At 35.9% G+C, this 22696-nt stretch overlaps 2 protein-coding genes across 20 annotated transcripts in view; one reads left to right on the forward strand and one right to left on the reverse strand.

Annotated features, from left to right (window-relative positions):
* gje1a (gap junction protein epsilon 1a) overlaps positions 1 to 22696 on the forward strand; it is a 374500-nt gene that overhangs the window by 342017 nt on the left and 9787 nt on the right. For 4 of the 18 annotated variants that reach the window (XM_073932436.1, XM_073932437.1, XM_073932452.1 and 1 more), the window contains one exon: positions 14872 to 14989. The exons of the other annotated variants lie outside the window; for them this stretch is intronic. The gene's annotated coding sequence lies outside the window, so the exon portion shown is untranslated. The remainder of the gene's footprint in view (positions 1 to 14871; positions 14990 to 22696) is intronic. 18 annotated transcript variants of the gene reach the window in all.
* Positions 22 to 21323, reverse strand: nmbr (neuromedin B receptor). Of its 2 annotated transcripts, none has more exons than XM_685233.8 (3): positions 20763 to 21323; positions 9156 to 9501; positions 22 to 490 (listed from the first exon to the last, which is right to left on the reverse strand). In XM_685233.8, the coding sequence occupies exons 1-3, from the start codon at positions 21149 to 21151 to the stop codon at positions 107 to 109; spliced, it is 1119 nt and encodes a 372-aa protein (XP_690325.2). In that variant the 5' UTR covers positions 21152 to 21323; the 3' UTR covers positions 22 to 106. The 2 variants fall into 2 exon arrangements, with proteins under 2 accessions (XP_690325.2, XP_068071777.1); XM_068215676.2 differs by having other exon boundaries at positions 139 to 490; positions 9185 to 9501; positions 20763 to 21239.

Genomic DNA, 22696 nt, shown 5'->3' on the forward strand with positions numbered 1-22696 from the left:
GTAATCAAAACAAACAGTCATCTTTTTGTATTCCCTTCAATAAGCGCTTGTTTTATTTCCAGTTACCAACCCAAACGTGTGTCACCAACCCTTTTCTGAACAGATGCTAAATGCAGACTCCTTGTTTTTGGCCATGGCCGTTGGCGACGGCAGGTGTGCTCTTCCGGATGGAGGTCATGCGGATGGCAGAGGTGCTCTGGAGGTAGCTAGTGTTGCGCTCTTGGTATTTGCGTTGTCTACACAGCAGCTGGTTGTTGAAGTGGCGTCGGAAGCTCTCGCTCAGCAGATACAAGGCAAACGGGTTGACGCAGGAGCTGGAGAAGCTCAGCACGCGTGCCACAAGCGTAATGATGAGGTGTGACAGCGAGGAGTCGATCTGCCGATAGTTGAATGAGCGGTACATGTAGAGAACGTGGTTGGGGAACCAGCACAGGGCAAAGAGGCCCACGAATACCAGAACAATCTTGGCCAGACGCTTCCTCGTTTCCGTCTGAGAAGAGAAAAAAGAGAGAGAGAGAAAGAAAACTCAATAGGTGCATTTTAGTTGAGAAAAAAGTCAATAAACATGCATGCAAGTTCAGGAGCACATACTCTTAAGCAGTGTTTCCCTACTTTGCTCCTGGAGGCACACCAACAGTACATATATTGGATGTGTCCCTTATCTGATTCATTAACTTCAGGTTTTGGAGTCTCTTCTGATGTTCTTATGAGTTGATTTAGGTGTGTTTAATTAGGGAGAGGTTGAAATTGTTTACTGTTGGTTTACCTTCAGAAATAGCTTTGTGAAACACTGCCCTTTAGAATGAGGTTGTACTTGGTAATTGATTGTTGTCAGTTGCTGGAATTAAGTTTAGTTTTTGTAGTTCTTATGTTTTTTTTCTACATGTTTTGGCTGTTTATTTAATTGACAATTGTCTTTTGGGTGCCTCAAAAGTCTAACTTTTAAAAATCTGTCTCAAAGAGCACATTCGTGAGCCTGTACCATGACTTTTTTTATATATACAGTGCTCAACATATACAAACCTCTCATTTAAATCAATATTTTCTATAGGATGCTTTACTATATGTTTGTGCACATACATTAGTTTAGCCATTACTGAAGCCAAATCTGGAGCTCATCTAACGAAATACCTTACAATAGTGGTTTAAAAATGTGTAGCCCAAATTTATATGTTACAGAAAAATATTAAATAACATTTTCAATAATAGCAAAAATCATAAGAAACAAAAATAAATACAATTTTGTTGAAATGTTTTAGTTTGTACTTTTTATGCAATATTTTGCATGAATTTAAATGTATTATCTTTCCATTTTAAAGATGTTCTGTGACTAAAATATTATTTTAATAAATATATCTGTTTAATACGTCTGTTTTGTTCAAATGCACCAACATATATTACCTTGAGAAATGGATAAAAATATTTATTTTCAAAATGGGGTGTACTCATATGCGCTGAGCACTGTGAAGTATTATGTTGCATCGGTATATTTTTGGCAAGAACCAAAAATACATTGTATGGGTCAAAATAATTGGTTTTCTTTCATGCCAAAAATCATTGGAATATTAATTAAGCATGATTAAATGTCCTACTGTTATTATATCAATGCTATTTTTGATAAGTCATAAGCACTTTACTTGGGTCACTTTAAAGGTAATTTTCTCAGTATTTGTTTTCTAACCCTCAGATTCCACATATTTTAAAAGTTGTATCTCTGCTAAAAATTGTCATATCTTAACAGTATAGGTAAGTATAAGTATAGGTAAGTATAAGTATACAAAAAAAAAATCTTATTTATTTGGCATCTGAAGATAAAAATTACACTTAAAAGAGTTTTGGGGTCCAGATTCACTTTTTTATCATTAATATAGTTATTTTTTTCCATGTAAACTACAAAAAAAACTTGATTTTGTGAATAATTGTGATGACCTGCATTGGTATTACTAGAGTTTCTTTACAATGTGCCATTGCCAAATACTGGCCAGGCATCCATAATACAGCATTTTTGGTGTTTTCCTTAAACTTGTGGTTATGTACTACCTACCATTTCATTTCAGCTTAAATGGATAGTTCATTTAAAATTGAAAATCATCTCTCTATTTATTCACCCTCATGTGGTTTTAAATCTTTATAAGTTTCTTTTTTTATGTGTGTGTAAAACACAAAAGAAGAGTTTTTGATCATTGCTGGTTGTTGGTACCTGTCAACTTACATAGGAGGAGAAAAAATACTATGGAAGTCAGTGGGTCTCAGAAACAATCAGATTCAGAACTATTTTGTGTTCAACTCAAATAGGTTTTGCACAAGTGAAGGCGGAGTAAATGATTTGACAGTATTTTCTTTTTTGGGTATATCATCCATTTAAACCACCACAGTCAAATTATGTTTCATATATATTAAAAAGGCACCTATTGAAAATAATATTAAGTATTTTTGTAGTATTATAAATGACTTTATTTTTGGTTTTGATCAATTATATGCATCCTTGATAAATAGAAGTATTATAGTAGAAATTGTGAAGTTTGTTTTCTCAAATCCTAAATCAATAAAAACGAAATCCTAAAAACTCTTTGTCATCAGAGTAACAAATAACATTTTAAAAAATATATTTACAAAAAAAAGGTGCTTGTTTTGAATTGTTAAAAATAGTTCACAATATTGCTGTTTCAAAGTTATCTTTGGTTCTTTGGATTTGCCAGTCATTGGTAAGTAGTTTCAGTAAATGTATTTTATTTTAAGCATTTATTTGCAATAAAAATGACAGTTATGAATAAAAGACTTCTTTAAACAGCATTTAATAATATGAACTTGTGCCCGCAAGTGTATTTACTTTAAATATATCTTATGTATTCAACAGAAAAAAAAAAATCACAAAGACTGGAATGACGTGAGGGTGAGGAATTACTGAAATGTATTTCTTGTTATTTTTAAATCAGACGGTTCCTGAGATCTTTGCCATGATGTCAGTAAATAACATTGTAGTAGATATTTTTCAGGACACTTCTATACAGCTTAATGTGACATTTAGCTTAATTAGCTTATTAGGGTCTAATATTTTTGTCATTAAAATGTTTTTTTTTTTTTTATATATAAAAACTGCTTTTATTCTAGCCAAAATAAAACAAATAAGACTTTCTCCAGAAGAATAAATATTATCAGACATACTGTGAAAATTTCCTTGCTCTGTTAAAGATCATTTTGGAAATATTTTAAAAAGAAAAAAATTTGAAGGAGGCTAATAATTCTCACTTCAACTGTATGTACAGTGCAACACAAAATATGTGTCTAATACTGTTCAGAGAAAGGAATGATAGATGGATGAGCAAAACCATGTTATTTAGTCTCATAAAATGCATAATTACTCATAACCAAGGGAGATAAGACCTGCTGTAATCTTCAACCAGGATGATATACTGTGTTATCAAGGGCAAGAGGGAGCAGAGGATGTTTGCTGCCTTGAAACAGCTGCTAAAAGAGAATATTAACAAGAATATCTGTCATCCTTAAGGACCCCTGGCACAATGGTTAACTGATGATTCACAGCCTAGTGAAAGATTAAGTATCCTGTCTCTAAAAATCTATCAAGGGAGCATTTCATGAATGGTGTTCCTCAGTTCAGCAGAGTCTCATTTGATGCTTTCTCTTTAAATGTTTACAGTTTGGCTCTCTGAGAAAGATTCTGGTCTTAGATCAGTGTTAAAGGGCCATAACATTTAGAACAGCTGTTACTGCTAATTGAAATTTTAATAGTAAATGATGAGTTAGGGTTCTGTTTTGTTCTGAAGTATGAAGGCCTATCTTCAGTTCCTGAGTTTCAGTGGAATCATGAAAAGGATACAATACAATACTTCCTGTGGTATTTCATAGCCTACGTCCACTTTTAAAGGGGTAGGTTCACCCAAAAATGTCAACTTTAGCCATGATTTGCTCACATTTTTTAAACAAAAATTAAGATATTTTGAAGAAAATTGCAAAGTAGCAGCCATTGACTTCCATATATATATTTTTTTTTTGTTCCAGTGCTATAGATGTCAATGGAAACTTGTTTTGTGAAAAAGGAAATACATACAAGTTTAGAATAATGGTGGATGGATGAGTAGATCCCTCCCCAAAAAATGTGTAAAGCGCTTTGAGTACCCAGAAAAGTGCTATGTAAATGTAAAGAATTTTCATTATTATTATAAAGCAATTTAAGTATATTGGGTGTAAATTTTCAAATATTATTATTCATTGCTTTACACTGTAAAAAGCAATTATATAACTTTGAAGTGAGTAAACCTCATTCTTTGATTTATTTTCTACACAGCAGAATGAACCGCCAACTATTCCGGCATATGTTTTACACAGTGAATGCCCTTCCAGCCACAACCCAATATTGGGAAACACCCATACACTCTCATTCATACGTGCTAGCCACTGAGCCACCATACCGCCATGAATAAACCTGCTGCCCTAAAATATTAAAGAGGCCCTATTATGGGTTTTTGAAAATGACCTTCCATGTAGTGTGTAGCACAGCTCTAAATGAAGTGAGTTATCCAGCTAAGGCTTAAATCTGAAAGTGTGCCGTGTTTAAAACTTTTGATTAATCTACAAAAGACGACTCATCATGTTTCAAATTAATTGTCTTGATAATGAGTCTTTAGCCATTCCGGCGTGATGTGGATAGAGAACTTAAGCCCTGCCCATTTGTTGTGCGCACAAACCCCTGGCCTCGCCCACAAACACAGTAGCAATGAAGAAGAACTCTGTAGCATTACTGGAATTTTCCGGGAGAAATAACAAAACGGGAGGGTGTCGGGAGATGGGTCTGAAATATGGGAGACTTTCGGTAAAAAGGAGAGTGTTGGCAGGTATGCTCACACATACACTCTGCACTCACTACTTCAATATTGTTGATAAGCTGTGGTGGGCATTTCTCTCCATCTTGCACTAAATGCACTTAACCAATTGCAACAGACTTCAGTCCAAACAGCGCAGACAATTTTGAACTTTTTGATTTAGTGGCCAATTCGGATGAATTCATACGATATAATTCGTACAATTTAGTACGATTTGCTCATCCCCCAATGATGGTTGGGTCAAGGGATGGGGTTAGGAGCCACGCCTCCTTTTTAAATTAGTAAAATTTCGTATGACTGAACTCGAATCGTACAAATTAGCCACTAAACTGGCAAAAGGTAAAATGCTTACGTTTTCTAGTGAGATCAGGCTGTTTCTACTGGATAAATAGACGGACAGACTGTCTCCAAAATCTGCACTCAGTACAATTGCTCACTATACACACTATAAACATTATCTGGAAACCAGAGCCAAAGTATACAATCGTGTCCATTCAAAATCATTAATGTTAATAGCAGCACCTTAATGTTCACAATTATCTACCTTTAACGAGACTAAGTTTAGGATTATGAGAGGAACTTTAGGAAGTTTCCATTTAAAAGGCTGAAACAACTATTTTTATCTAATAATCTTGCTTTACAACAAAATTTATATGCGTTAGTTTGACTGAATGAGGTGTGAGAGAACAATGCTATCTTTTGTCCAACATTTGTAGCTTTTGTCAGAGCTCTTTTCCCTGCTGATTATTTCAGTGTTAATTTTCCACTGTAACAACATTAAAAAGACAACATATGCTTTTTATTTGCTGAATGATATCCTGCTATAATGTAGTTTAATGTACCTCAGTCTCCATTTCTCTTTCCAGGTTTGTTTTTTACACTAATGCTTTAAAATGTTTACTGTGTGAAACATTTCCAATGACAGAAATACCAGAGTAACACTTTTCTTTATTACAACAACTTACACTCTCTGACAAAAGTCTTGTTTCTCATCCATGTTTTAGGAACAACAAATAATAACTTGACTTCTAGTTGATCATTTGGTAACAGAAGTGGCTTATGTGAAAGGCAAAGGCCTCTAGATTACTCTTATATTACCAAAATAAAATATGATCATGCCTTGATTTTTTTCATTATTTAATTAGGACAGTAAGGTCTGACTTTGCCTAGACAATAGTCTTGTCACTTAACAGAAAGAATGTACAGTATAGAATATAAAGTCATGGTGCAGTGGAAAAAGAATTAATAATGTATATGACTCCTATAAGCTTGGAGGACTGCATCTATACATCTCTGCAATGACTCAAATAACTTATAATAAAGTCATCTGGAATGGCAAAGAAAGAAATCTTGCAGGACTTGCAGGAGTTTTGTCAGATAGTATGTTACATAATATATTCCTACAGTTGCAATCAAAATAATTAGCTCTCCTGAAATGTATTTTCTAAAAATCTAAAAAACATGCCATTTCTAAAAAGTGCCATTTAATGTAGAGAAGATTTTTTTCCAACACATTTTTAAACCCATTTTGTGTTCTAATCATTTCTTTTTCATGATGCCAATATTTTAGTAGTTATTTTGCAAGAACCTAGTATTCAGATGAATGTGCAATAAAAAGCTCAACTAGGTTCATTTGGTTTACTAGGAAATTTAAGCTTAAAGGGCCATGAAACCCCCTCGTTTCAGCAGGGTGTTTTCACACCTCTACTTTGGAAAAAGTCAGAAAAGTGGGCGTGTCCAGCTCTGTTTAGGGGGGAGTGTTGGAGGAACTAAAGTGGGAGGGTGTGGGAGTGTCTATTTAGGCGCGCGAGTTTCAGAGTCAAAATACACACACAGGAGAAAGTGATGGTGTTTAACCTACATGGACATCTGTAGTCGAATTATTTGCCAAATTATTAAATGTTGGACTTTAACTGCAGTTTGGCTCTTTGATTCAGGGAATTCATTCATTCCCCTCGCGACAAACAAGATATTTGATTCGAGGATCTGCTCTAAGCGTGTATTTTAAATGCAATGTTTGATACCGCACGGCGAATGAGAGAAAAAAACCCTCCGTATTTCCCGGAAACTTAGATGCACACGGCAGGTAGTGTCAGAAAGCCACGTGTGTTATTCCGGTCACAAAATACGGTAAAAACCCTACACAAGTTTAAAGTTTGGTTGTGGTGCTAACATGTTTACACTCGGTGCAATAGTTAACTTAGTTCGATACGAACAAACTGAATAAACAAAGAGCACTGGTCGCTCACTTACCAAATCTGTAGAGACAGGACAATCACCAGCAACTAGAGCCGCATCTTTATGAAGAGAATACTACAAGCGAATCCTGATCTCAGCGTTTGCAGATGAGAACAGCTCTCAGGTAAACAATAATCCTCCTTAGACACGTAAGTTATTGTTGTCGAGCGTCGCGTACACTGCTAATCCACACGTGACTCCAGATGAGCTCTCACAGAGAGAAAATGAAAACAAAACTTAACGGCAGCAAACTATAAAAGCAACACTTCACGCTTGTTTTGCCAACACAATGTGGCGTCTCTGTCCTGTAAACACTGTGACACTAATGAATATTAATGAAGTTGCACAATAGAGCGCTCTGATTGGTTTGAACCAAGCCTTACTCATGCATTAATGCATCACACTGTAAGACGTAATAAGACACACTCTGGCACAGACGCCCAGTTTGCATGCTGGAATACAGGCTATTATGTCATGACCGTGACGCAGCTTCAAAAATTCGTTTCAAACCGGAAGTACGAATTTGCTTGAAATAACGCAAAAACAACCAATTTACACTTTTTAGTGAAATATAGGTGTCCTAATAGTGTTTTTAGCACACTGAAAAAAGTGTTGCATGCAGAACTGTTGCAAACAATTTATTTGTGTTGAATTTAAACAATCAAATTAAATTGAATAATGTTCAACTTAATTTGTTTGTTTAAATTCAACGCAATTAAATTGTTTACAACCACTTAACGTAAAAAAATTGAGTAAATCCAAGGAATTATCTTTGAATAATTTTTTTCAGTGCAGTGTGGGACACATATACGACTGTCAACAGCTCAAAAAATGTGTTTTGGTGTTTCGTGAGGCAAGTCAATGGACAATATTGCTTTGTTCTGTCCTGTTTAGTGTGGTAAACTGTGGTAGCATCTTTTATTTAGGCAGAATCATTTAAAGGGTCAATTACTTTATTGATTTAGGCACTGAAACCAAAAAGTATTGGCTCGTTCTCTCTGCGTTCGCTTGACTTTTGTCCACTCCGGCGGCTCATAGTAGACACGTTGGACGCTGTCGAAACAAAACAATCTACCATGCTTTGATTGGATGTCGTGCCGAATGCGCGCATGCTTTCTGTCACACAGACACGCACACATAAACAGAGAGAGAGAGAGAGGGAGCGGTCCATGTCAACATACTTGGGCTTTTTCATGAGTCACGAGTCATTTATGTTCAAGTCCAAGTTGAGTTGCAGGTCTTTTTACATTTTGTCAAGTTGAGTCTAAAGTCATCAAATTCATGACTCGAGTCTAAGTCACATGACTCGAGTCCACACCTCTGGCGTGAACTAAGCTGTTGAATGGTCAGCGTATGAGGCGGCTAGGCCAACCTAGCTTTAAGTTTGATTAAATTATTTGCTAATCAGTTGCACATTATGTCGTGAATCTACCCCTGTAATGCATACTGCAGTCCTTTTTTGTCTGGCTTTCTTGAATATCTCACCTGTTAGCCAAAAATGACTAATTATTTCCCTGGGAATGTCTGACACCAGCACATACATATTGTATTAGACGTGCCAGGCACGGAAGCTTGACAGGTGTAACAACAGTAACTAAGGATGGCGGGGCTTATCGAAGGGTCAATTGGAACCTGTTATCTTATATATATATATATATATATATATATATATATATATATATATGTATATATATATATATATATATATATATATATGTGTGTGTGTGTGTGTGTGTGTGTAAATCCGTTTTTTTAGTGTATATGGCTGCAGTAATGATCAAGATTGTCAAGGTTAATTATGATATACTTGAAAGTAATTTGTCACTTCATTGCACCTAGTTTTTTAAATGCTTATTGCACTAAAATAACACACAATCTTTTACAGTTTAACAGAAGCTACTCCCACAATTGACATACAGCATCATGAAGCGTAGAAAAAGAAGTGGATATCGTGATCCTTCCCATGATAGAAGGAAAATACACAACCGCCCGTGAAGAATTTGTTTTGACAAACACAGAAGATTGGCATTCATGCATGCAGTATAAGCTTTACGCTCATCCCCTGGAAGCTCTTACCTGTCTTTTTGAGTGCTCGCTAATCTCACCTGGCATATCGTGAGCACTCTTGATAAGTGTCCTGGCGATGTGGTAGTAGTAAACAGATATAATGCTCAGAGGGATGAGGAAGTAGACCAGGAATATCATAATGGAGTGAATCTTAGGATGCATCTCGTTGGACAGCGGATATGGCACGCAGGCAGTGAACGTCGTGTTCTTGTCTGGCATATGAACCACCTGTGAGAAAACCGCCTCAGGGATGGCCAGCAGCACCGAAACCACCCATATAGTGATAGCCTTCAAGCAGGTCCAGAACACCGCGCTGGACGACTGGATGTCCATGGGATTCACAATAGCTTTGTGTCTAAGAGAAACACATGTGAAGAATTATCAGCACACAGATTGCAATGCCTTTTATCCGAAGTGAGGATGGATGAAAGAGAAAATTGCCTTGTTTATCATCAATTTATCATCGCTTTGGGGGGAAAACGCTGTGGGTTCTTATCTGAAGTCAGATTTGATTCTGCGCTAACTGAGGTTTATGGATTGTTCACACCGGGACGCGTGCTTGTTTATACTAGATTTGTTATTAATGAAACAACAGTTTCGAGATTAGGCGTTTCATCTGTAACATCTCCATTTTTATTCAGCTTCACTGCACAACTGTTGCATGATAATAAAACTGCAGCTGTATTTTGTCATGCAGAGATACATCCTAATACATTTTATACAGGTTATATATGTGTATATATACTGCTAATTTAATTTCATATATTATTATTATTATTATTATTGTTATTATTATTATTATGACTCTCTGTGGTTGTTAAAAGTCCTTTAAAACAGAGTAAAACCCCGGCATTTTGGGCAAATTTGCCCCCTGCATGGCCTCTGTCAATCATGGCCTCCTAACCATTCCCATATCATAATTGGCTTCATCACTCTGTCTCCTCTCCACCAATCAGCTGGGGCCTCGTGTATCAACGCTTCGTACGCACAAAAACTTTGCATTTCCATTTAATAAATGTGCAAATAATATGTGATGCTCAAATGCACTTAACATAATACACACACTTATTAATGATTCCTACTTGTCTTCCTCGTGATGAAGAGTAGGCTAAATCTGATATGTAATTGGGAACAAAGAAGAATAAGTTCATTAGACGTTAGTTTCGAACCGGGTTCATGATCAAACGTGTCAAAACATGTTACCTTGCGCTTTACGAGCTACGCCACTCATGCTGCTGGTTGCAGCTCTCTTTATTTATGTTGTCTCTGTCAATCCAACGGTGATGGGTGGGAATCATTCAGCTAGCTTATTCCAACGAGTTGTGCTATTTGCACTTAGCCTAAATAGACACTACAAAATTTTACACCTTTACATCGGACAATTTTTTTTTTATTCACTCACAGTACGATTTTCAGACCCTACTGCTTTAACCACGTCAGCTAAACTCTCGCACTCAATTTTTATTTCTTTTGCTAATAATTCTAGAGAACAAACTTGCAAATAACACAGTTTTTCTCTGGCCTACCTCCGAAAGGAGCACCTCCAATTCACATTCTGTTCAAAGTTTCTCTTTTTGCTTGCTTTTGCCAATACTTTTTAGTTTGGTTTTGCCAAAATAGAGTCATTATCATATTTATTAGGGAAGGAGGCAGGGAGGGGTTTTGCGCTCGTGCACGTGCACTCAGTCTCATGTTAAGTTGGATATGCAAAGAGAATATCCTGCCTACTGAATATTTTTTTACTGCCTACGCACACTTACAGCTTTGTGCACACACAATGTTTTAGTATGAATTCAACGCAAGTCTTCGTACATGAGGCCCCTGGTTTTTGGTGTGCGGTCTGGTGCGATTTGGTTGCCATTGTGTCATCCAGGTGGATGTTGCACACTGGTGGTGGATATGGAGATTCTCCAAAAAATGTGTAAAGCCTTTTGAATGTCCAGAAAAGCACTATATGAATGTAAGGAATTATTATTATTATTATTATTATTATTATTATTATTATTATTATTTATTCATTCATTTTCTTTTTAGCTCAGTATGAAAACACTCTTACATTTACAAAAAATACGCTATGGCCAATTTAGCATATTAAATTAACCTATAGCGCATGTCTTTGGACTGTGGGGGAAACCGAAACACCCGGAGGAAACCCACACGAACATGGGGAGAACATGCACACAGAAACGTCAAATGACCAAGCTGGGACTCAAACCAGCAACCTTCTTGCTGTGAGGCAATCATGCTACCCACTGCGGCATCATGATTGTTATTGTTATTATTTTTGTGTTTATTTTATTTTATTTTATTTTATTTTTTCTAAGAGGGAAAAAAAGACAGCTGACTGTGGTTACCATAGACTGTAAAATATATGGACGTAGTATCCGTGACGTCACCCATAGGTTTCTAAAGAGCGCAAAAGAAGCCACAAGTAGGCGCGGCCAACCGTCGCCATTTTGTTCGCGCGTCATCACACACACACGGCGGGATACCAAACAAGGGCAAAGAGGCGGAGAGTGAGCGGAGCTACAGACACCTGCTAGCATTTAGCTTGGACCTGGTTCAGACACACTTTGCTTTGGGAGAACGCTTAATACTTTATCACCTGTGACTCGTTTGTATTCTGACCACTTGTGCTTGGTTGTACACTATATCAATAAAGTGTTTTGAGCCACTAAACATTGTTCTTATGACGTTTTTCAACAGGAGGAAAATGCGAATTACTCCCAAACACTTCAGATATAGTCTGTGTTAGTTAATGTAAGACTATTGATGAAATCCAGCATAACACTGTATGACAACGCTTCAGATGACTGTTCTGGAGCCTACAGCTAATCAATTTGTCAGATTCTAAAGTGCATTACAGCTCTAAATATAAATTTAAACGATAAATGATCTTAAATAAAACAAATACATGTATAGAGATGGTATATAAGTATATAACTTTACTCACATGGGAAACGGAGGCCACGTGAATGGTTTGTGAGCTCAATTAAGTGCTCTCAGCATGCCATGCCATCCAGTAATTGTAGGAAACAAGTCCAAAAGGCAGTTGACTGTGTAAAGCCACATAAAACAACACAGAAATACGATAAATATGCCGAGTTCAGTGGCTAATCTGCCGGATTCAGCTGAGGTGACGTGACGGCGACCAACTAGACCTAGCTGTCACTCAAGTGGCCACTCCCTTAATTATGCAAACTTAATATAACTTAATACAAAGGAAACGGATGAGTTATAAAAAAATTCACCCCCCTCACAGTTGTCATGAAGGGTAATATTAGCTGTTTTAACCAAAATCTTTTTTTGTACCAGGCTGTAAACACCTTTTTTTCTGCTGTAAAGTTAGCCATTCTAACAGTGGGCTCAATTGAAATTTGCTCTGTTTTGGAGCCAGGGGCGGCCAGGACTAGCGGAATTTCGGATGAATTGCAGTTTCAGTTACTTCCGTATTGGCTTCCTGAGAGAGAGCGGGAGGTTGCCGCTTGGTGGTTACACTGTCAAAAATAAAGGTACAATATTTTTTTTTAAAAGTACAGTTTTGTTCCTTACAGCTTCTTAAAGGTACATATTAATACCTAAAAAGTACAATGTGCCTTACAGAACCTTAAAAGTACAGAAGTGTACTCTGAAGGTACTAATGTCCACCTCAATGGTACAAAAGTTGACGTTTTGAAAAGGTGGTGTCACAATGACAGATTTTGTATCTTTATTTTTGAATTTCTATGACATAGTTTGACATTTTTAGAAGGTGTATATTGTTACAATTTTTGTGCTGGACTATAGCTTTATGCTCCAAAATTACATATTCTGATATCTTATGTAAACTTCTGTTTTTAAGTGCTACATTTATATATATATATATATATATATATATATATATATATATATATATATATATATATATATATATATATATATATATATATATATATATAAATGTATATGCTATATACTACAATTATCTACATTATTGAAATTGTTGTTAGATATATATTATTAAAACAGCCCTTTTTAATTTTATTTTATTCATATTTAATTGATCATCATCAATATTATTATTTATTAAATATTGCTTTAATGAAGTAACTTATTCATTCATTTTCGTTTTGGCTTAGTCTCTTTACTAATCTGGGGTTGACACAGCGGAATACACCGCCAACTTATCCAGCATATGTTCTACACAGTGGATGCCCTTCTGCAACACATCACTGGGAAACATCTATACACTTCCATGGGTTTGTCCATGGGAATAAAAACCTGCATATATAGCTAGCAACAACTATACAAGCCAGGAAAAAATACATACAAAGTTAAAAAAAGAACAATAAAAAGGAAAAGAACTTTGGGGTGAGAAGTAACCTTTATAGGGTGACACAGTGGCTCAGTGTTTGCACTGTCGCCTCAAAGCCAGAAGGTCGCTGGTTTGAGTCTCGGCTGGGTCAGTTGGGATTTCTTTGTGGAGTTTGCATGTTCTCCCCGTGTTTACATGCATGGGTTTCCTCTGGGTGCTCCAGTGTCCCTCACAGTCCAAAAGCATTCAATGTAGGTGAATTATACAAATTAAATTGGCTGTAGTGTTTGTGTGTGAATGAGTGTGCATGGATGTTTCCCAGTACTGAGTTGCAGCTGGAAGGGCATTCCGCTGTGGCAACTCCTGATGAACAGAAAATGAATAAATGAACATAAGGCGGATTTTTGTCTCAACTATACCCATATAGAGTGCAGTTAAAACAGAATAATTTGAATCTAAATACACACTAGTAAGTGAGTCACAGTTAATTATGACTAAGCTGATGGAAAATGAATCAATGAATCAATCAATCAATGAGTCATTGAATGAATCAATCAATGAATACACTTTAGTTTATCTAGTTATTTTTAAGACATTTTTTCAATGAATTCAGACTATACTTTGATTGTTTGGGATTTCACTCTGTTAATTCTTGCTGTAGTAGAACGTTCCAACAATGCAATATTTTAGTTAGCTATTTTGTCCGCTGTTAATGTGGCTTCATGCTAAATTTAAAAATAACCTTCTTGGCTGCAGTTAGTGCAGTATGAAGTACTAAGTCAAGTTTAAGTTAAGATCATAATCACCATTCAATAAACAAATATTAGTGTATTTAGGAATAAAATTACAAAATTCTGAGATAGTTTAAAAAGACCTTATAAACAGTTTATTGGATTTTCAGCTGTTAACACTGCAAATTTCACAAATTCAGTTGATTTTCCCCTTAATATTTAATTAACTCTGCCAGTCTCATTCATTCATTTCAAATAAAAGATTACAGATACATTACAAGATATCGCAATACAACATTTCCTACTACTCTTAAACCTAAAATCCTTTCCAAAGGGAAACATCTGTGCTAAGTCTAAAACTACATGATCAAAGTCATAAATGATTCATCTCTAGGTTACTGTTTTTTTTCCCCCTAAAAGAAAAGCTTTCCTGTAGGAAATCTGATATTTCCTGAGCAGATATTCCGCAGGAGCTGCAAAAACCTACAAACAGAATACTCAAAAACCCAATCGAGCAAATTCATGGTCGGAAAAATTGCTTGCTTTTGTTCCAAGGAAATTGTCTATTTTCTGCTATTGACAAACCGGTGCAGTCTGATCTATCCGACTCTGTCCTTTAGACATTCTGCTGGCATCATCTCTAAGGTAAATGGAAATGTTATATGACAGCCTCCTCACCCCGACTTCTCTCCTCCACCAGGTTTCACCGCCCCGGGCTTGCTTTCTTTTTCCCAATGAAAACAGACCAGCCTGCCTGAGGCGTGGGTTAGCCGGGCAGCGCAGCAATCACAGCTTGATTTCTCCATGAGTAAACAAGAGTGAGTCGAAAATACAGTACGAGCCGACTAACATGCAAATGAACTTGACTGTATTTCACGCATGACTGTGAGTGTTGAGTCAGTCCTAATCAGATTAAGCCTTCATAACAATTGTCTGTGTGATGATGATGATGCAATAATCTCCCAGCCAAAACACTAAGATCTGTCATTTTAGACTTAACTCCTCCGTCCAGGAGATTCATTACGGCAAGTGGCTGAACAATTGACTACATTTTGCATTGCGATTGTGGTTTTGGGGAATGGGAACTGTTAGCGCTACAGATCGATAGCAATAAATGGGAACTGCTCAGACCCTAGGGTGGTGGCATAATCAGAGTGACACAAATGAACTTTCAGGTGCTCCAAACAACGAACAGACAGAGCAACAAATCGGGCTAGGAAAGGTCATCACCTTTAGTCAGGGCCCTGAAGCACTGAGAAGACAGTGAGGGATAAGATAGAGTATGTAAAGGGAAGAGGGGATTGTTCATCTTCACCACAGATCCTTGAATACATTTTTAATACTCTTTTGTAGGCTTGCAGTCATGCCGATTGAATGTAGCTTGTTTTTAATGAGAAAACAGCTGTTAAAGGTGCTGTTTGTACGTTTTTAACTCTTCTAAAGCATAAAAATACCGTAATATGTTCGCAGATATTGAAGAAACATGTTAAGTGAACATTCTTGTTTATCTGTAAAACAATGCTGAAGTCAGTTATTCTGCTCTGAAAATGCTTGTTATGTGCTGGAACCACTTTATTTTGATTCTTTTTAACTTGCCCCCCTGCCACTTTAGCCAATTAGATTTCAGCACCCCAAGTTGCTTGGTGGAAAACCGCGTATTTCATTCATCATTTATAGGGCTCTCAAAGTATGCGTCCGTGACTAAAATATGACCTCTGGTGGACAGTAGCAGACTCCTAAATGAGACAGATTCAGAGTTCCAGATGAGGTTATTAATTAGCAAATAATATAAATATTACAAACGTAAACATTAGGTGAGCAGGTTACGTTGTAACTCAGGATCCTAACAAGCTACGAGATTTGTCTGTTTGCACCAGACGAAACACGACAGAAATTTAAGTAAGGCAATTCAGTAGCACAGAATATGCACTCCCTCATGAAATAATAAGGATTATAATTTAATTTATACATATTAAACATTTTTAGCATTATTAAATGTAGATACTGAATCACTGATGTGTGTTGATTTTGAGTCACTGTTCTAAAGTTTAATTTTAAATGGTTCATTTCATTTTCAAGATCTGGGGTGAACTTTCTGCTGCTGCTGTCAGTATTATGGCTATAAATGTCATGTAAAATGGCATTCAAACTCACATTATTAGCATTTAACACTGAATAAAGCACACGAGGTGTACCTGAGGTGATCGTTGTCAGTTTTCTGTTGTTCAGCTGCAAGAAATAGAACCCGTTTCTAATATATCAATTTAAGGTGTTGGTTAGGACACAAATTCATTTTAGTGTAAAAATATTCATTCTATCACGTGCCATTGCTTTTATTTAGAACACGGTTTAAATCAGCCTTTAGACTCGATCATCAGACTGGCACCTGTTGGTCCTCAATCTGGCAACCTGCACTTGTGTTTGTTTTTATCCAGGTATGCAATACCTAATTCAACCACTGGGTGTCAAACTTACATACTGCATTTTTTATCATTATTTAAGATTTAAAGCACTGTAATCCAGACATTCTGCGGATACTCCTACTTTTCAGTTGGGGTTTTATGGAAAGAAATAATTGGGAATTACAGTCCCAATGTGTATGTATGTACAGTTCACAGCATAAATATGTTCACCCCCTTTTGAAAATGATTGTTTTCATCCATTTCTCAGTAAATATGAACAATACATTTTTGTTCATTTAAACATAATAGTTTTATTAGACAGTTCTATTAATTGAAATAAGAGTGTGGTCACCTTACATCTTAAAGATAATACATTTAAATTCTAAATTAAAAATGTCAACAAAATTGTATATTCTAATTTCTTTTTATGTTTCTCTAGATTTTCCCTCTTTATTAACCTTTTATTTCATAATTAAGTGTAAACTTACAATTATTAATATGTACAATATTTTACAAAATGTGTATCTACTAATTTTGGACCTTGTCTTTACAGGAAATGTTGACCCAAAAATAAATCATTTTCATTTGCTCTCCTCATCCTTGTTTCAAACCTTTATTAGATTCTTTCTTCTGTTGAAAAGATCATTTAAAACATGTTTCAAACCTGTAACATTTGACCTTTTTTCCTACTATGGAAGTCAATAATTACAGGTTTTCAGCTTTCTTCAAAATATCTTCTTTTATATTAAACAGGGGTAGTGAGCACTGTTGTGTCAGAGCAAGAAGGTTGCTGGTTCGAGTCCCGGCTGGGCCAGTTGTCATTTCTGTGTGGAGTTTGCATGTTTCCCCATGATGGCATAAAGACATGCATTATAAGTGATCTGGATGAACTAAACTTCGCTTTAGTGTATTAGTGTGTGTGAATGCGAGAGTGTATGGGTGTTTCACAGTAATTGGTTGTGGCTAATAGGGCATCCACTGCAAAAAAAAAAAAAAAGGCAGAAATAGTCGGCGATTAATTTCGCTGTGGCGACCTAAATAAATAAGGGAATAAGCCAAAGGGAAATGAATGAATGTACTTAACCGGCAAAATAATAATTTAAAGGTTTACAACTACCTGAGGTTAAAATGTTATTTTTGGTTTACCTATGAATCAAAATTAACTTTTGGAATCTATTTGGACAGAACTGTGTGTAGTTATAGTGTCTATAGTCATATTGGACTGATATGAACACAAGTCACTCTCTCTCTATTCATTTCCTAATGTTAAATAGGATCCAAATCCCAGTGAATTTAAGATCCATTGCAACATTTTCCCCACCCAGCAAATTGATTGATAGGCGCATATTAACAAGTCTCCATAGTAGAGAAGATATGTGAAAACGTGCAAAAAAAAACACCACAAAAACATCTGTCACTGACTGCTGTTTATCTGACACAGTGGCAGATTTAGGCATGGGCAATATTGGGGGATCGCCCAGGGTGTCATCTTGCTAATGGTGGCATGGAAACACTTACCCCCCACCCCCAACTGACCACCTACCCAAACCCCCATCCCACAAAACTACAAATGACTTCAGTCAACTAAAATATAATAAATTGAATCTCTCAAAATCTCAGCAGAGGATCATTAAGGAAATAGCACAAACAGCAGCCTTACTTTTTACCAACCTGTTTGCCCTTATTTATAGAGGAACCAAATACTCTCTGAATGGAGTAAATTTTACACTGGGGATATTGTTGTGTAGAGCGCCAGTTAAGCTTGTGACGGTACCAATCTGACATAAGGCAGGAGAAGCAGACATGCATGTACGAACAGTGGGCCAGGAGAACCAGGTCATTTGCACTTAAAGGCACAGGCTATAAAAACAGTAACAATTTCCCTTTTCCTCAACATTTATATTTTCAGCAGGGTATAAAAAAGGATCTGATGGGTGTTTTGAGCTGAAACTTTTCAGGCACATTTTGGAGACACCAAAGACTTATCTTACATTTTGTAAAAAGAGTAAAATAGACGGACTTTAAGTTATTTCGTTAGATATTTCGTTTTTGTCAGATTAGTCCCAGATGTGGCTTTGGTACTGACTAAACTAATGTGTATAAACTAATATATTATTGTATATCATTCTACACAGAATATTAATATAAAAGAGATATATGTGAGGGGTGTATTCATTTAGGCTGGGCACTGATTTGCCTGAATGAACTTTTTTTCTTATGCTCTTTAATGATGCCTCCGTTATTTACTGCAGCCTTGGTCCAATTTGCCTTGGTCCAAAATGCTGCATTTCACTCATAAAATTCACTGCGGTGAGAGTAATTCAGAATAATAATTTCAGTGGTCTGACTTTCAGCCTTCAAAACTATTTTCATGTGTACAGAATGTATGAAAACACACTGGCTGATAAATCTTTCATTATCTGCCCAAGTCTTTGCTCACCTAACCTCATCACTCTGTGTAATGTCAGAGAAATGAGCTGCGTTTGCTATTGAGAGATATATCTGAGCTATGACTCAAATGTGATACTCGACCCCTTCAGGCTGTTTGCCAATAACTGTATAATATCTACAGCATCATGATTAATTTCTCTATATATATATCAAAGAGATTTGCATTCGCTCTCAGCTACAGGTACATAATGAGGTGTGCATGTGTGAGTGTCTGTGTGTGTACTGGTTTATGTGGTTTACTAGGACCCAAATTAGGGTAATGACATGACCAAGGTGTTAAAATGTTGAGGTGGTTTATAAGGACATGCCTTTGTGTCTTGCAAATCATTACCATGATCTTCATTCATTTTCCTTCACCTCATTCCCTTTATCAAGAGTCACCACAGAATGAACCGCCAACTTATCCAGCATACATTTAATGCAGTGAATGCCCTTCAAGCCACATCCCAGTACTAGAAAACACCCATACACCCTTGTGTTTTGCAAATCACTACTAGGATCTTCATTCATTCATCCATTTAATTTCCTTCAGCTTAGTCCCTTTATTTATCAGGTGTCGCCACAGCGGAATGAACCGCCAACTTATCCAGCATGTTTAACACAGAAGATGCTCTTCCAGCCCCAACCCAGTACTGGGAAACACCCATACATCTTTGTGTCATGCAAATGATTATTGTGATCTTCACTTATTCATTCATTTTCTTTTGGCTTAGTCCCTTTAGTTATCAGCAGTCACCACAGAGGAATGAACCGCCAACTTATAAAGCATATGGTTTACGCAGCAGATGCCCTTCCAGCCACAACCCGGTACTGGGAAACACCCATACACCTTTGTGTCTTGCAAGTAATTAACAGAATCTTCATCCATTCATTAATTTTCCTTTGGCTTAGTCCCTTTATTTATCAGGGGTCGCCACAGTAGAATGAACTGCCAGCTTATTCAGCATATGTTTTACGCAGCAGATGCCCTTCCAACTGCAACCCAGTACTGGGAAGCACCCATACACTCTAACAGGATCTTTTTACAGGATACAAAATCATGGTCTGGTTTAGGGTAAGGGTAATATAAGTAATTATACATTTATTTGTAAAAAAAAATAAAAATAAATAAATCCATTATTTTTTGCTAGGGTTCCGGGAAAAAAAGTAAAATAACCGTATAATAAAAGATGTCAAATTACACAAATATACCGTAATTCAATTCGGCAGAAAATGTCTGTAATTTAACGTCCCTTATTTTACAGTAATTTCTGTTATTTAACAGCCAAAAAAGCATAAAATAACAGATTTTTATTTAAGAGTGTAAGTATTATTTCTTCTAAGCAACATTTTTTTTTAATTTCTAAAATTAACATTTTCTCATGATCTTGTGTATGTGATCAGTAATTTCATGTTCATGCAAGAAATGTGTTTTTTCGTTGTATTTAAAGTGAAATAACTGAATATAAATATGAGAGGCTGTTCTTCTGAAAAGGCTCATTTCAGAAAAAAAATTCCGACAGCACTTAGACATTTATGCATCTGAACTCTTTCTTGAAAATAACCTATATTCTCTCTCGTTTGCTGCACTACTAAGGACCAGAAAAAACCTTTTAAGAAGACACACTTTTAAAGAACTGCTCTCTGCCAAAATGAGCACTTCAGTGGCACTGCTGCTGTTCCCTTCCACACGCTTAATTTCTGAGAATGCGATAGTGAATGTGACTGATTGGAGTTCATTCATGATTTTCTCGCTCACCTGTCCGCGCTCAGTGCCGTGAGAGTGAACACGGAGACTCCGACCGAGGTGAGCTGGATCACCGGGATCATCTTACAAGCCACCGTTCCGAAGATCCACTCCTCGTAGAAATACCTGAACGCGTCCACTGGCACACAAGTGACCAAAAGCAAAAGATCCCCCACAGCCAAGCTGGAGATGAAAATGTTTGGCACACTTCGCATTGCGCTTGTAGTAATAAATATTTTCACGAGAGTGATGTTTCCCAGTAAACCAACCGTGATGATAAGAATGTAGACCGACGGGATAACGCATTGAATGATGAAATGCACGGTTTCCCCTCCATCTGACGTCCAGTCCTCTGTGAAGTTCTCGTAGACTGCGGTATCCTCGGAGAAAGTATGATCCATATTTCGGTTTGGTGATTGGGAAAGCAAAAGAGATGAAAGGAAATAAAAAGTTTCAGCGCGTGTGAGGAGATCAATGAGAGAAAGAGAGATGCTGTCCGCCAAACTTAGTGCTGAAATGAGCGATGTCTTCAGCCACGTCCCCGAAAGTTGACTGGCTTCTTTGACAGGCAGGAACAACTAAAGGGGGAGTATATGTGGCAAACCGTTTTAACATTAGAGCTTTCACATCAAATAATAGTTGTTCATTTTAGTAATGCATATTTTTGGCTACAAATTCAATATAGTGCCTACAGTTGAATAAAGAAATATTATAATTGGTTTTTAAAACAATTTAAAACTGCTTTTATTCTAGCCAAAATAAAACAAATAAGACTTTCTCCTGAAAAAAATAAATAAATAAACAAAATTTTATATATATATATATATATATATATATATATATATATATATATATATATATATATATATCCTATATAATTCCTATATAATAATTCCTAATAGAATAGTAAAATTCCTTGTTCTGTTAATCATATAATAATATTAATAATAAAAAAAAAAAAAAATATATATATATATATATATATATATATATATATATATATATATATATATATATATATATATATATATATATATATATATATAAATTATAAAATCCCAGGAGGGCTAATAATTGTGCTTTCAACTGTATATAGTTTTATTAATGTAGTGCAGATCCGGGGAAATCCCCCAATAAATATCTAGAAGTATAAATTATACCTATAAACTATGTATAACATCGTTTTTTATCATATTTTGCATGGTGAGAGTTAAACAAATTCAGTTGTAATGTAACTAAATATTATTTAATACAATAAAATATGACATTATTATAAATAATGTAGTGCTTTGAATTGAATTAGAAACATTTTTTTAAGTATCCCACATATTTTGAAATAAAACTGTCTTGGATAAAAACACAATAAAGCCCTGGCTTGTTTTCATTGTGGTCCTCTCTGTTGAAAAAACAAAGTAGGCTGCAAACTCCTACTCCTACTCCTACTCCTAATTCCGAAAACAAACAGTACCTCCACAATTTAAAACAGGAACAAAATTATTCACAAACATATTTATTCATTCATTTATTCATTCATTTATTTTCTTTTCGGCTTAGTCCCTCTATTAATCAGGGGTCACCACAGTGGAAAGAACCGCCAACTTATCCAGCATATGTTTCATGCAGCAGATGCCCTTTCAGCTGCCACCCTATTTACAATATAATAACATATAAGTTAAAAAACCTCATCATCCACCATGCAAACTAATTATCCTCATCAAACAACCATCTTTTGATTGCTTTTTTTAAACCTCCTTAAGTCTTTTATTTCCTAGATCATTTTTGGTAATTTGTTCCACATTATTGCACTTGCATATAAAATTCCAGCAGTCCAACAGTCAAATGTATAAAAATATATTTATTGTTTTAGATGTAAATTAATTTAAAGAAAACTAATCATTTAAAATGTAGAGATTGCATTAATTTAAAATGTTGAAAAGAATAAGTGA

This window comes from Danio rerio, chromosome 20, assembly GCF_049306965.1.
Source record: "Danio rerio strain Tuebingen ecotype United States chromosome 20, GRCz12tu, whole genome shotgun sequence".
Classification (NCBI taxonomy): Eukaryota; Metazoa; Chordata; class Actinopteri; order Cypriniformes; family Danionidae; genus Danio; species Danio rerio.

Excerpts from the sequence above, each read along its gene's own strand:
- nmbr (XM_685233.8), bottom strand. The coding sequence starts at position 21,151 with ATGGATCATACTTTCTCCGAGGATACCGCAGTCTACGAGAACTTCACA. Across the intron at positions 9,502-20,762 it reads ACGGCACTGAGCGCGGACAG|ACACAAAGCTATTGTGAATC; the intron begins GTGAGCGAGAAA and ends TGTTTCTCTTAG. Across the intron at positions 491-9,155 it reads GCGAGCACTCAAAAAGACAG|ACGGAAACGAGGAAGCGTCT; the intron begins GTAAGAGCTTCC and ends TTCTCTTCTCAG.